This window comes from Haematobia irritans, chromosome 3 (genome assembly GCF_050003625.1).
Source record: "Haematobia irritans isolate KBUSLIRL chromosome 3, ASM5000362v1, whole genome shotgun sequence".
Taxonomy (NCBI): domain Eukaryota; kingdom Metazoa; phylum Arthropoda; class Insecta; order Diptera; family Muscidae; genus Haematobia; species Haematobia irritans.
The window spans coordinates 71,600,333-71,613,765 of record NC_134399.1 but is presented as its reverse complement, the minus strand read 5'-3'; the positions used below and the strand labels follow the sequence as shown (position 1 = coordinate 71,613,765).

General features: G+C 33.4%; 1 protein-coding gene across 2 annotated transcripts in view; it reads left to right on the top strand.

The window, feature by feature from the left end:
* The window catches only part of SK (small conductance calcium-activated potassium channel), a 966,885-nt gene that overhangs the window by 423,198 nt on the left and 530,254 nt on the right, over positions 1 to 13,433 (top strand). Inside the window, exon 1 of one of the 2 annotated variants that reach the window (XM_075300452.1) lies at positions 9,030 to 10,063. The exons of the other annotated variant lie outside the window; for it this stretch is intronic. Within the exon in view, the coding sequence (XP_075156567.1) occupies positions 9,128 to 10,063 (936 nt within the window). The 5' untranslated portion in view covers positions 9,030 to 9,127. Of the gene's footprint in view, positions 1 to 9,029; positions 10,064 to 13,433 lie in introns of those variants that run through there. 2 annotated transcript variants of the gene reach the window in all.

The following is a 13,433-nucleotide window of genomic DNA, read 5'->3' as shown; positions in this document are numbered from 1 at the left end:
CTTAATTGAGTTTTAAAAAATATTCAATTAAAAATGTAATTGATTCAACAATTTTTTTTAATTGAAATAAAAATCATCACACAATTTAATAGTATCAATTAATTTTTTAATTGGTTCAATTAATTTTTTAATTGACTGTAAATTAATTTTTTTAATTGATACTATCATTTCTGTGATTGAAGACATTTCAAATAAAAAATTAATTGGATCAATTAATTTCGTGATTGAATCAGAAAAAAATTTTTTGTGTGTATGGGTGTGGACTAGGGCCGTCATACGGGATCGAGTTTTATAATATTTTAAATAATAAAAACCTGCAGCGAAAAAAATGTGTGTACATTAATCCAGTTTAGTTTAATTAAATGTTATTAACAAAATAAAAACAAAAAAACATAGGAGTAAATTTAAAAGCAATTTCATATATATTTTCGTACGCTTGTGTCAATAATGCAAAAAAGCCACAAATTTAACAAATTGAAATTATTTTTTCGAGATCCCGAAAAATCCCAGTATTCAAAATAAAATATACCGGGATTCGGGATTAATCCCGTGCCGTAAATGCCGAGATTTCGGGACGGGATTTATCCCGGGTGACGACCCCAGTGTGGGCTATAAGCTAAAACTACTGTATTACCAACATTTTTCTTAAAAGCTCACCCTCCCCTTCGATGCAAATCCCTTAAAAAATCGATAAATTGTTGAAAAGTTGCAATCCTTAAAAGAGCTACGCATTGCAAGTCCTAAAAATGCACACCACTGAAAGAGAGCTCAATTACCAGGGCTACAATAAAATCCTACAAGGTGAAAGTTCGATGTATTGACGAACAATCTGCAAATGCCATCAGATTACTTTATGACTAAGAGATGCTGTCGTACGAGAAGGCAAATGAAAGCCTACGAATAATTCACATGACACGCTATCATGACAGACACTCTATGAAATCCCATGATTTCGATGATTCATGGTTGTTTGCTTTCCATCATTCCATTCCATTTGTTTCAATCCTTTTGAGTGACTGAAAAAACTCTTTAAGTGTTTTGCTTTTTCCACTTTCTTTGTAGCAGTTGATGTTTTTGCTAAAATTGCAAAAAAAAAAAAACACACACACAACGAAAAATTGGAAAATTCATTGGTTTTACTAATTAATGAGCAAGCATGCAACGTGCTTAAGAATTTACAAGATAAACGAGAGACATATGTTTGTCTACGCTAGCATATTTTCTTCATTGCTTTCTTGGCTGACGTATTCGATTTTTTGTTTGTTTTTTGGTTCAAATTTTTTTGTTCTAATTTGTTTTTTTTTTTTTTTGCCTCCATTGCTATTGGCTATTTCTAGGCTTTGGCCAACTAAATGAGTGTATTTTAAGTTAATCATCAACTTTGCAATTATTATATTATCAAAAGGGTTCGAACATTGCCATTTTTATTGTGACAAATATCCTGGACTCGGTTTACTTGAAATTTCCTTTCTGTGTAAGTTTTTACGTGGTGAATCCCTAAACAGAAAAATGCACCAAAAATCTTTGTTAGTACAATTTTGTTATTTAATATACAATTATTTAAAAATAATTAAAAACCAAAAAAATCTTTATATTTCTTTTTTGGAGCGGTAAAGACAATCCAGTTTAATTGGAAAAGACAAAATATTGAAAAAAACATATGCACTAACTTATAATACCCTGTTCCACAGTGTGGCGCAGGGTATAAAAAGATTACATATATAGACCTCGAGCTCGTTTTTCTCTATAATTTTTAATTGGAAAGAGATTTTTATTTATTTTGTTTAGTTTTTTGATTGACTTTATTCCGAGCCAGAGATGTGGCTTTTTATACCCACCACCATAGACTGGTGACGGGGGTATAATAAGTTTGTCATTCCGTTTGTAACACATCGAAATATCGATTTCCGACTATATAAAGTATATATATACTTGATCAGGGAGAAATTCTAAGACGATATTACGATGTCCGTATGTCCGTCTGTCTGTCTGTCTGTCTGTCTGTTGTAATCACGCTACAGTCTTCAATAATGAAGCAATCGTGCTGAAGTTTTGCACAAACTTGTCTTTTGTCTGCAGGCAGGTCAAGTTCGAAGATGGGCTATATCGGTCCAGGTTTTGATATAGTCCCCATATAAACCGACCTCCCGATTTGGGGTCTTGGGCTTATAGAAATCGTAGTTTTTATCCAATTTGCCTGAAATTTGAAATCTAGAGGTATTTTATGACCATAAAGAGGTGTGCCAAAAATGGTGAGTATCGGTCCATGTTTTGGTATAGCCCCCATATAGACCGATCTCCCGATTTTACTTCTTGGGCTTATAGAAATCGTAGTTTTTATCCAATTTGCCTGAAATTTGAAATCTAGGGGTATTTTATGACCATAAAGAGGTGTGCTAAAAATGGTGAGTATCGGTCCATATTTTGGTATAGCCCCCATATAGACCGATCTCCCGATTTTACTTCTTGGGCTTATAGAAACCGCAGATTTTATTCAATTTACCTGCAATTGGAAATCTAGAGGTATTGTAGGACCACAAATACGTGTGCCAAAAATTGTGAGTATCGGTTCATATTTTGGTATAGCCCCCATATAGACCGATCTCCCGATTTTACTTCTTGGGCTTATAGAAACCGCAGTTTTTATTCAATTTACCTGAAATTGGAAATCTAGAGGTATTGTCGGACCACAAATACTTGTGCCAAAAATTGTGAGTATAGGTCCATGTTTTGGTATGGTCCCCATATAAAACGACCTCCCGATTTGGGGTCTTGGGCTTATAGAAACCATAGTTTTTATCCAATTTGTCTGAAATTGGAAATCTAGAGGTATTTTAGGACCATAAAGAGGTGTGCCGAAAATGATGAGTATCGGTCCATATTTTGGTATAGCCCCCATATAGACCGATTTCCCGATTTTACTTCTTGGGCTTCTAGAATCCGAAGTTTTTATACTATTTGCCTGAAATTGGAAATCTAGAGGTATTTTCGGGTCATAAAGATGTGTGCCGAAAACAGTGAGTATCGGTCCATATTTTAGTATAGCCCATAGCCATAAGAACGATCTCCCGATTTAACTCCTTGGGTTTCTGGGAACCGTAGTTTTTATCTGATTTGCAGGAAATTGTAAGTATTCTGGTGTTTTAGGCTCACAAAAACGTGTATCGGATTAAGTTTTTATCGGTCCATTTGGTAATGCCTACATATAGACCGACTTCACTTCTTGAGGGTGTAGAAGGTGCACTGATCATGAAAATTGCTTGAAATTCAATGTAAAATTTCCAGATTTTACTTCTACAGATTAAAAATTTCAAATCAAGACGTCAAAAAATTCTTTAAATCAAAAGTGTGTTTCTTTACTTTAAGGAAAATTAGCCTTAGTTCAAAGACATGCGACTTTAATGGAGGGATGTAAATTTACAACATTTGCGTCCTAAATTTAAAAACATTTTTGAAGCAAAAATTATAAACTTTATTTTAATTAAAATTTCATTATTTTAAAGAAATTTGTCCTTAATATTTTGTAATTTTCGCATCCTAAAATTTAGGTTGCGTAATCTTTAATATCACGCAAATATTTTTTTCAGTGTGTGTATCCAAACATATATTAATTTAGAAATGGCCTATAAACATACATGTGTTAAGAAACAGAGACCGAGAGAATATGATGCAAGCAAAGAAATGGAAGTAACCAATTGAGGTCTTAAAAATATATTCACCCAAAGAAAAAGTCATTAAAAGATTTTCGACCAGTGTACGCCTAAATTTAAACATATTATGTTTCATAATATATATGCTTGAAGCAGAATGTGTTTGGAAGTGTATGTTATACTCGGACGAAAAAGACTCTTTTTCATATGTTTGGCTGTAAAAATTATATGTTTGGAGCTCAAATTTTTTAACACAGTATTTTTGAGTGCAAGCATGTAATGTTCATAAACTAGCATAACATGTTTGTGCCATAAAATGTTTGCAAATATAATATGCTTAGATGCAATCATATATTAATTTGGAAATAGCCTATAAACATATATGTGTTTAGAAAGTGAGACCTAGAGAGTATGCTGCAAGTAAAACAATGGAAGTAACGAATTGGCGCCTTAAAAATATATCCACACAAAGAAAATTTCATTAAAACTTTTACTACCAGTGTATGCCTTAAGGTGAAACATAATATCTTTGAACAATAAAAACAATATTTTGTTTGGACCAATCCTGAAAATATATATGCTTGAAGCAAAATGTGTTTGAGGTATATGTTACAAAAGCCATTTTTTTGAGGGTGTAGAAGCGATTGATATTGAGGGTGTAGGTGGTAGGTTTAACCCAATCGACTTCACCTGTGCACATGTATTAAAATCGGATCAGAACAGAACTCTATTGATTTTAGAAAATAAAAGAAAAGTTTTGGGATTTTTCTACAAAAAGGGATATTTTACAAAGGAAGCCAAAGAAAATTATATCTCTCAATTTTATTGTCACACAATTCTTTTGGGTTAACTACACCTTCAGAAAAAAATCGCCTCTGTAACATATACTCCCAAGTGGAAAGTGGATTTGAAATCCCTTTTCTATAAAGCCAATGATCGTTGAAATCTAGTTAAAGTCGATTTTGGAAATTTAATGTGAATGAGGTATGAGAAACATTTTTAAAATATGTTTTTCTTTTGGTAAAACCCCTTATTTGTAAGAGCAAAGGGATTTTGTATGAACGAGTTTTTGTCATGTATAGCATTTTATGCTTGTTTTATTATGCTTTTTATACCCTCCATCATAGGATGGGGGTATATTAACTTTGTCATTCCGTTTGTAACACATCGAAATATTGCTCTAAGACCCCATAAAGTATATATATTCTGGGTCGTGGTGAAATTCTGAGTCGATCTAAGCATGTCCGTCCGTCTGTTGAAATCACGCTAACTTCCGAACGAAACAAGCTATCGACTTGAAACTTGGCACAAGTAGTTGTTATCGATGTAGGTCGGATGGTATTGAAAATGGGCCATATCGGTCCACTTTTACGTATAGCCCCCATATAAAGGGACCCTCAGATTTGGCTTACTGAGCTTCTAAGAGAAGCATATTTCATCCGATCCGGCTGAAATTTGGTATATGGTGTTGGTATATGGTCTCTAACAACCATGCAAAAATTGGTTCACATCGGTCCATAATTATATATAGCCCCCATATAAACCGATCCCCAGATTTGGCATGTGGAGCCTCTAAGAGAAGCATATTTCATCCGATCCGGCTGAAATTTCGTACATGGTGTTGGCATATGATCTCTAACAACCGTGCAAAAATTGGTCCACATCGGTCTATAATTATATATAGCCCCCATATAAACCGATCCCCAGATTTGGCTTGCGGAGCCTCAAAGAGAAGCAAATTTCATCCGATCCGGCTGAAATTTGGTACATGATATTGGTATATGGTCTCTAACAATCATGCAAAAATTGGTCCACATCGGTACATAATTATATATAGCCCCCATATAAACCGATCCCCAGATTTGGGTTGCGGAGCCTCAAAGAGAAGAAAATTTCATCCGATCCGTCTGAAATTTGGTACATGATATTGGTATATGGTCTCTAACAACCATGTAAAAATTGGTCCATATCGGTCCATAATTATATATAGCCCCCATATAAACCGATCCCCAGATTTGGCTTGCGAAGTCTCCAAGAGAAGCAAATTTGATCCAATCCGGTTGTAATTTGGAACATGGTATTAGTATATGATCTTAAACAACCGTGCCAGAATTGGTCCATATCGGTCCATAATTATATATAGCCCCCATATAAAACGTTCTCCAGATTTGACCTCCGGAGCCTCTTGGAGGAGCAAAATTCATCCGATCCGGTTCAAATTAGGAACGTGGTGTTAGTATATGGTCGCTAACAACCATACCAAAATTGGTCCAATCACACAAAAATTGGTCCATATCGGTTCATAATCATGGTTGCCACTAGAGCCAAAAATAATCTACCAAAATTTTATTTCTATAGAAAATTTTGTCAAAATTTTATTTCTAGAGAAAATTTTGTTAAAATTTTATTTCTGTAAAAATTTTTGTCAAAATTTTATTTCTGTAGAAATTTTTGTCAAAATTTTATTTCTATAGAAAATTTTGTCAAAATTTTTATTTCTATAGAAAATGTTGTGAAAATTTTATTTCTATAGAAAATTTTGTTAAAATTTTATTTCTGTAGAAAATTTTGTCAAAATTTTGTGTCTACTTTGTCAAACTGAATTATATACGTATTGGATCGATCTTTTTTGATTTAATATATTTAGAAGATGGTGTTAGGAGGTTTTACGATACCTTGCCATCGGCAAGCGTTACCGCAACTTAAGTAATTCGATTGTGGATGGCAGTGTTTAGAAGAAGTTTCTACGCAATCCATGATGGAGGGTACATAAGCTTCGGCCTGGCCGAACTTACGGCCGTATATACTTGTTTTATTTTAGTTTATGTTTGTTGTTAACTATTATCCACAAAAATAAAATTCTGTAAAAATTAAAAATTAACGTTTTTTGTTGACGTTTTTTTTTACAATTTTAACACACTTGTAACAAAAACTTATATCTTTGAATTTAATTTCTGTTTTTTGATTTTGTTTTATATTTGTTGTTAGTTTCCCATTCAAAAAAATTTTGCTAATTTTGTAGAAGTAATCTTATTTTTGCAAAAGTCTGTAAAACAGGTGAAAATTTCAGTTGTTTTCCTTTTTGTCCATCTTGGTGACACTTTGATAACTTATAATAAAAAATTACCTATATCTGAGTTTCATTTCTTTTTTGAATATCTGAATTTCATTTCTTTTTTTGTGATTTTAATTTAAATCGATTTCAATTTAAATAATAAAATGTCGCTAATTTTGACAAAGAACTGTGTGGAACACAGTACCTATCATTCAGTATTTAAGATTTAGAAATTTAAAATATTTTGCTTAAATAGCGTAAATCAAATGGTTTTTATATATCACCTCAAAATAGGGTTTCTAAAGTGAAATATAATAATATAAAAAAAATTCGTTAAAAGTAATGATTAACGAATTTATTCGTGAATTCGTGTAGGATATCACATAGTCAGCTTTGCCTGAATTTACCTATTCATAATTATATGGATATAATTTGTGTTTTTTTTTTTTTTTTGAGAATTTAGTGCTCTAATAAATCGGCCCATACTACTGCTGACAAATTCCCCAGCATTTGATTTCTTCTGCTGCCTCTCCATATTTGATGAAATGATTTTTGTTTTTGTTGCCTTTGCTCATCTTAAAGACGATGAAAATGCGGTATGAAATTGAAATTGAAAAAAAAAAGACAAAACAAAACGAAACAATCAAATAAAATAGAATGTTTTTATTTACTCTTTGGTCGATGCCAAAACCTAGAGATGATGACGACTACCAATGATGATGGCGTAGAGACTGATGGTGATGATGACGAAGCTGATGCTACAGCAGCCATGGTCCCAGAGAATAATATGCTTGCCTCTTGAGGGGGTGGAGGTGAAGAGGCATCAGTTTAGTGATGGGTAATGTTTGTGGTGGTCTGCATTGATGATGAGCTATATCTCGTACTCCTTTATTATGTCTGCTCTGCAGGTTTTCCCCGATCATCAGGAAAATGTCGAGCAACAAATTGAGTTTCATGTTCGGTGATCAATGTGTTTGCATCTTCGGTTTTTCATTTTTTTTTGTGATTTTTTTCTCGCTTTTTTTTTGTCTTTTGGATATTTGGCTGAGCACAGATAGTAGTACTCTGCCTTTACTTTGCTCTTTTAGTTATGGCTGATACGCAACGTGGCCAATAATAAAGCGCTTCAGTGAAATCAATGATTGCTACAGGCAAAGATGAACGCGCGGCAAAATTGTGAAGAAAAGTCAAAGTATTGAAGAAAAAAATATTGAAAAAATAAAAAAAATACAAAATAAAAAAACAACGAAAAAATATAGAAAATTTAAAAATCCTTAGAAAAGTAAAAAAATCAAAAAAAATGTTAATATTTAAACCAGTGCTTTAGTGTTTTAGTTATACTTTGTGTCATTGTTTTGTGCAGTTTGTTAACTTAAGGCCTCCCAGATTGATTTGGTTCCCCATAAAAATGATAATCAAATTGAATTTTTGTGTACACAATCCATACATCCATCCATATATATGGCCACTAAAGATGCACATGTATGGAAGGCTGATAGTAGTAGTGTTATATCTACATGCATATATAACAAAAAAAAGAAAATAATGATGATGCCTGTTGTATCGATATATCGATGATATATTTGTGATGGATATAAATTCAAATATTCTGTGTGTTTTTTTTTTCTGGTTATTGGAAAATTTGAAAAAAAAGAAAATAACAACAACAGCAGAGTGCTAAAAGAAAATTTATTGGATAATAATATAGCCCGTTGTCGAATATGTACAAAGAAGAGTGTTAAGCATATTCTGTTTATATGAAAAATCCACACCATAAGGTTTTCCGTTTTCCGTATTTCGTTTTTTTTTTGCGTTTTCAAAAAAAAGTTTCCCAGGAAAACCAGTGATTTTTGTCAACGAAGCGTTTCGCCTTCCGAAAAAAAAAACAAACATAGAGATACCAAAAAACCAAAAGAAAAAAATGAAAACAAGCAAATTTTCATAATCTCATTTAATTCAGTAAATCTTCCCTCTATTCGGTCCCGCGAAATTTCCTCTCTAAATCACCGTTTTTTTTAGCAATCTTTGTCTCTCATGGTATTTTTATGGTGTTTTAGTTTTAGATTTTTTCTTAAAAATTTCCTCGTTCGCTAAACAAATGACACAAGCAAATTTTCCCAACTGTTGTGTGTCAATATTGTGGAATTTTTGTTTGGTGTTGTCGTTGTCATTGCCGTCGTCGTTGTCGTGATTGTATCCGTTTGTGCGTATGTGTATGCGTTCGACGCTCTGGCATTTTTTTTCGCTTTTTTTCAACATAAATTCTCTTGGTTTTCTTTTTCGTTCTATGTTTGGATCCATTTTCCAATAACAAAGATAAACGATTTTATTTTTAAACTGCAGAAAATTAAATTGTAAACGACAAAGAGTTCATTGGCGTTTCCATAAGACAGCGGCAACAGCTTTAGCTGACGCTATATGCATGGAACGTGGTGATGCCCCAATAAGCGGCATTGCAAGTGAACAGCAATTGCCTGAGACATCAGATGCCGCGATATCAACATCAGCATCATCAACTCATTCAACACAAGAACCCTCCCGTTTTCCCTTGGCAGCAGTGACATCAAACGCAACACTGGCCCCTTTATCTTTAACACATTGTGCTGCTACAGCTGAGGTAATGGCCACCTCACCTTTTCCTCTAATGATGAATCGTACTATCTCATCGGATGCTTCATCAAGTGCATCGTCTTTACAATTGGGGTCCATGGTATATAATACAAATGAGAATGTTAACAACAACAACAACAACAACAGCAGCACCATTAGCCCCCTAAATACTCCCAGCAGCAGGTGCAGTAAACAAAACATCACCACCAACAACAACAATAGCTCAATACCACTGCCCAATAATAGAGAAGAGACTTCAAATGAATACTCACCATCACCACCACCCTATCAACCACAGCCATCACCTCAGCAGTCTACATCAACATCTCCTTTATATTTGCCCATTAGGCCTGATACAACTTCAACAAATTCACCTTCCTCATCATCCTATGAAGGTGCAATGGCTTTGCGTACATCCACCATAAGTGAGAGTAGCCTGAATAGTGCCAACTGTTGTCCCAATAAGCAATGCGTTTTTAATTTGAATCAATCCAATTCGACCATTGTTACCCCGGACCATTATCTTATGAAATCTTTGTCATTTTCTTCACCTTTATCATCAACAACACCTCCGCCCAAGATTTGTCGTAACACTAGTCGTTATAGTTTGGGCAACTACGCCGTTAAGGCGGCATCAACTACTCCGATTGGTCCACAAGTGCCCCGTCGTGGAAGTTTGTGGCCTGAGGCTTTGATGCTGAATACCCGAAATCTATCAACAATAGAAAATGAACGACCTTCAGCAGTGGTATGTAATGAATATGTTTTTCTATTTTATTAGAGTTAACTTTCACCAAGGAATTTTGGGGCGATGAGGGAGGTTGGCAGGAGAAACACTGAGCAACAAATAGAGAGATTCTTAATAGTGAAGTATTTTATTCAACAATGAAGAGAATAGTAAGGAATGGATGAATGCATTTTCATTTTATAAATAAAAGGAATTAATTTAATTGGACTATTGCTACACCCAGAAAAAATGAAACCAACCAGGGCACTAAACAAAATTTTATTTTATTTTATTGTATGGAATTTATTATATTTTAGTTAAAATTTCTCCAATATGAGAAACATTCCTTGACTTTAATCATTTTTTGTGTACGATAGTTAAATGAATTAAAACTGAGGGAAAATAATTCAGAATTTCTTAAAATTTTTAATTTTACCACAAATGCCGCGACATTGAAATAAAACTGAGGGAAAATAATTCAGAATTTCTTAAAGTTTTTTTTTTTTCAATTTTACCACAAACGCCGTGACATTTTAGCAATTTCAAAACTCATTTCTAACTCCACAAATGAGCCCATTTTGAACTTCGAAAGACATTTTTGCAATTTCGAACTGTATTTTTTTGGAATTGTACCACAAATGCGCGCATCTTGAACTTCGAAATACTCAAACTAGGATATTTTCTTTATCAAATGAAACAAGTAAGGAAAGTCTATGCTTGGGCGAGGCCGACTATATTATACCCTGCTCCACTCTGTACATCTACATTTTCAATGCCATCGCAAATCCTTAACTTTTTAGGCGCTATATATAAAAAATAACATTCTCTTATACATATATTTAAATCTGAAGTGATATGTATAAAATTTGGACACTTCTACAAATCCTATGTTTAACCGACTAATGATCTGAGACGGTACAAAATTTTACTAAAAAATATATGGGAAATCTTTAATTCCATTTTTATACAATTTTGTAAAAGCGTTTTTATATTTATATCGGGAGATACATATGAATCAAAGAAATAGGTAAATTTGAGACATTTTTACAATAATTGGACTAGATTACGATAGGTGGTGAATTGTGGATTTTTGATCAATATTTCGCCAAATCGGGCGATGTTTGCACAAGTAGGAAAGTATGCAATTGCGGCCTGTGGGATATGAATACATTATGGGTAAATCATCATTGAAATTGTGTTTAACATCCCCGCAAAAACATTTGGAAGTTTTTCCAAAGGCACAACTTTAAAAGCAATTCCACTCCCAATGATGTTCTTTATTTTAGCTACCCAGGAAGTTCTTTTAATTCAATTTTTTATAACTTGGTTTTTTTTATACTAATAATGATTAATTTTAACTTTTCTTGTTTCAAATAGGTTAAAAACAGAGTAAAAATTCATAAAATGGTAGAAATAATTTAAATTTTGTCGAAAAAATTCTATTTCTAATTTGAAAAAATTGTGAATTTTTTTAAATATTTGTAGTCAAACGTTTTTGGCAAGCGTTAGAATCCATTAAAATTATAAAAAAAAATATAAAAATTATATATTTGACAAAATATAACAGAATAGTTTTATTTACATCCAAAACATTAAATTCGGATCACACTTAAAGAAGTGATGCAAATTCAGTGCAACGAATTCAATGTTTTGGATGCAAATTAAATTATTATGTGATCTTTTGTCAAATAAATAACTTTTAAAATTTTTTATAATTTTTAGTGGATTCTAACGCTTGTCGGAATCGCTTGACCTCAAATTTTTTCAAAATTTCACAATTTTTTCAGATTGGATTTAGCATTTTTTTTGACAAATTTTTAATAATTTGTACCATTTGATGAATTCTTAAACTGTTTTTAACCAATCTGAAAAAAAAAAGTTAAAATTACCCATTAAACATATGAAAAAAGCATGTTATAAAAAATTGAATGAAAATAACTTCCTGTGTAGTTAAAATAAAGAACATCATTGGGAGTTCATCTTCTGGAAGTACTTTTAAAGTTGTGCCTTTGGAAGAACTTCCAATTTTGTTTCTGGGCTGGGATGTGACTATTCTGCCCAAGGGAAATTTATTTGAATCTAATCCGCTTTAGATCAAATTCGGCACACCTAAATAGAATGTTAAATCTCTCTCTATGTCAAATATCAAGTCAATTGGACTAAAATTTCGTTGAATTCCGGGGTAATTTAGCCATATTTCCCGCACCTAGCACACATTTATATGGGAGCTATATTTATATCTGCACCGATTTCGATCAAATTTTGTGTTTCAATTTTGTTAAAATAGCTAAAATATAAAATGTATTCTCTGTGTCAAATTCCAGTAGTAACCTTTTCCGGAGCAAACCTTTGGTCAATGAATTTAAATCGGGCGAAATATATATGTGCTTGCTATACCTAAATCGGGACCGATTACAACCAAATTTGGCATGCATTATTAAATTGTTAATTTTACTTTTAATTTAACGTAAATTAAAGTAAAACGATGGTCACTGTCGCCATGTGCGTGTAAATCGAGGGAGAAATAAAGGGTGGTTAAATTGTAAGGGCCGATGTTGAATGTGAACCACACCTAAACGCCAAGTTTTTTTCCGAATTTTATTTGACATTTCTCTATTTCAGACTTACTCAATTTGAACCATGGAGAGATACACAATCCAACAACGTGTTAAATGGTTCCAAGAAATGGCAACAGTGGATGATCAATTTTCGAAGAAAATCATCTTCAGTGATCAGGCACATTTTCACCTCAGTGGTTTCGTCAATAAACAGAATTGCCGCATTTGGGCGAATGAGAATCCAAGAGTGATTGTCGAAAAACCAATGCATCCACAAAGAGTGACTGTATGGTGCGGTTTATGGGCTGACGGCATCATCGGGCCGTATTTTTTTCCAAAATGAGGCCGGTCAGGCAGTTACTGTGAATGGTGTTCGCTATCGTGAGATGATAACGAACTTTTTATGGCCCGAATTGGAAGAAATGGATGTGGACGATATGTAGTTTCAGCAGGACGATGCCACTTGCCATACAGCTAACGAAACAATGGCTCTTTTGCGCAACAAATTCAATGGCCGTGTTATCTCACGTAATGGCGATGTCAATTGGCCACCAAGATCATGTGATTTGACACCGTTGGACTTTTTTCTTTGGGGTTATTTGAAAGAAAAGGTGTACGTCGATAAACCAGCAACAATTCAAGAGCTAAAGGATGAGATAATTCGGCACATTAACGGCATAGAACCATTATGCCTCAGCGTCATCGAAAATTTGGACCATCGGATGAAGGTGTGCCACCGAGGTCGCGGCGCCCATTTGGCCGATATTTTGTTCCATACATAATTGAGTAATACCAATATATCATAATAAAATAAAATTACAATAATTTCCTAA